This window comes from Eurypyga helias, unplaced genomic scaffold, assembly GCF_000690775.1.
Source record: "Eurypyga helias isolate BGI_N326 unplaced genomic scaffold, ASM69077v1 scaffold18412, whole genome shotgun sequence".
Taxonomy (NCBI): Eukaryota; Metazoa; Chordata; class Aves; order Eurypygiformes; family Eurypygidae; genus Eurypyga; species Eurypyga helias.
Window position 1 is genome coordinate 1 of NW_010235487.1, and position 1,955 is coordinate 1,955.

Sequence of the window (1,955 nt, forward strand, 5' to 3'; positions counted from 1 at the left end):
CAGGTCGATTACCTGGTACGGGAAGGAGAAGCTGCATCTGTTCTCATCTCAGAGACAAAACATGCAGTGTCCAGACCTCAACGTTAGTTCTTGCCTTACGGTGTGAGAAAAATACTCAAGTATGTTTATTTCTGCTGCGTACGTCAACCCAAAGTCAGTATAACACATGACAGACACGAGTGAAAACATGACTTAAGAATGAAAAGGTGGAGTTGCATGACAGTCTGTTGTGGAGGCATTTTTAAAAAGCAAAACTACCTATGTCTGCAGGGCTGCCCCAAAAAAATGGCCAGCTCTGTCTGGGGTAAAGTTGGGTAAAGGGGTATTATGCCATTCCTCTGAAGGAGGAAGGTAAAAGAGATTCTCAAAGACAAACATAAAGGAAAAAGGATGGAGATTACCTCCTGGTAAATGAAAGGTTTTGTTCCTGCAGAAAACCATTTAGTGTTCAGATTTTTCAGCTTGTCCAGAAATGCTCTTATGTCCCCAGGCCACATGTGCTTGGCAGCATCAATTCGGAATCCTGCTACACCAATATCAATGAGGTAGTTCATGTATTCTGCAACTTTTGAGCGTACGTAGTCCTTCTCCAGGGCCAGATCAAGCAGGCTAGACAAGCGGCAGTCTCGGACCTGTGTGATGGAAATAAGAGAGTCTTGATGTGCCGCTCTGTCAGCTTGTAGAACCTTGCAGTGAACCATTTGCCTGTTTCGAGCCATAACATCGGTTCTGTCTGGATATCTTACTTGCACAGAAGAGAATCATGCCATGGTCTGCACCCAGACATAGGTAAATTCACTCTACAGCTCAATACAGTTGGAGGGGGATGTCAGCTCCCTGTGCAGATGTCAGAACCGAGGATGAGAACTGGCATGCTGTAGTGTTGCAAAGTGGCTGGGGGAAGAGCAGTAACCTTAGGAAAGAACTACCACGCTTGCCATCTAGATAGAAAGTTGCTCAACCAGGGCTGCCTTGCACTGCTGACCATTTTCCAAGGGCTCCCTACCAACATTAGCTGCGGGTGCAAGAAACCGCTCACCCTCCTGAACTGAGTACACCGGGCTCAGCTCAGGAGCAAACTCCTGCCCATACCTATGGGGAGGGCTCTGGATTTCTCTACTTAGAATATTTTTGCACCACAAGTCCCTTTCCTGTGCCTTTGTTCACAACTACATTCACCTGTCAGGTGATTAAGCACAGGCTTTGGGAGAAACTGCTCCCTTTGTTTGGCCTTACAGTCATGTTTACACAACAGATTAAAAGCAAAAAGATCTCAAACTTCTGCCAGAGGAAGTTACCTGGTACATATCACCATAATTTTCAATTTCTCCGCTTCCAGTTCGACATTTGCCGTCATTGAAATCCCAACCGGAGTACGGCACAGCTGGAAAATCTCTGTTCCCAGCATTAAAATAGCTTCCACAGGAAGAATGCCTGCCCGAGCCACCCGCAGCCCCACACATGTGGTTGACAACAGCATCCACGTAAATGTGAACCTGGAAAAGCCGTAAGTGTGTTTCAGTACGCTTGGTAACGTTGGTGAAGCGATAACCAGAGCATTACCATATCACTATTAATCCAACCTTTTTTTTTCCCCTTCTGTTTATTCTCCATTTATGCCTCCTTGGAGGACAGCAGCAGTAACCTCCCTCATCTCACACAGCCGTATCAGATACAGATTTTCAGGGCACTTACTCCAACATTGTTGCATCTGGTCACCATGTCTCTGAACTCATTTTCATTTCCCGATCGCGTGCAGAGCTTGTAGCTGATAGGCTGGTATCTTTCCCACCAGGGTCTGTTTGGGTTAGTAAGGACAATATTTTCATTTGGAGGTGAAACCTGCAGAAAAATTATGTACTTTGATAAGAAATCAATTGGGTTTATTTCAACATCTTAAGAGCAAGCTCTGCGCTCAGCACCCCTGCCCTCAGAGGCAGGCGAGTGCCCAAGCC

General features: G+C 46.1%; 1 protein-coding gene across 1 annotated transcript in view; it reads right to left on the reverse strand.

Annotated features, from left to right (window-relative positions):
- Positions 1-401: 401 nt before the first annotated feature.
- Positions 402-1,955, reverse strand: part of LOC104505989 (pancreatic alpha-amylase-like) — a gene marked incomplete at its 3' end in the record, with an annotated part of 2,191 nt that continues 637 nt past the window's right edge. Inside the window, exons 2-4 of the mRNA XM_010146781.1 lie at positions 1,696-1,842; positions 1,299-1,496; positions 402-632 (exon numbers count right to left, since the gene is read on the reverse strand). Of these exons, the coding sequence (XP_010145083.1) occupies positions 402-632; positions 1,299-1,496; positions 1,696-1,842 (576 nt within the window). The remainder of the gene's footprint in view (positions 633-1,298; positions 1,497-1,695; positions 1,843-1,955) is intronic.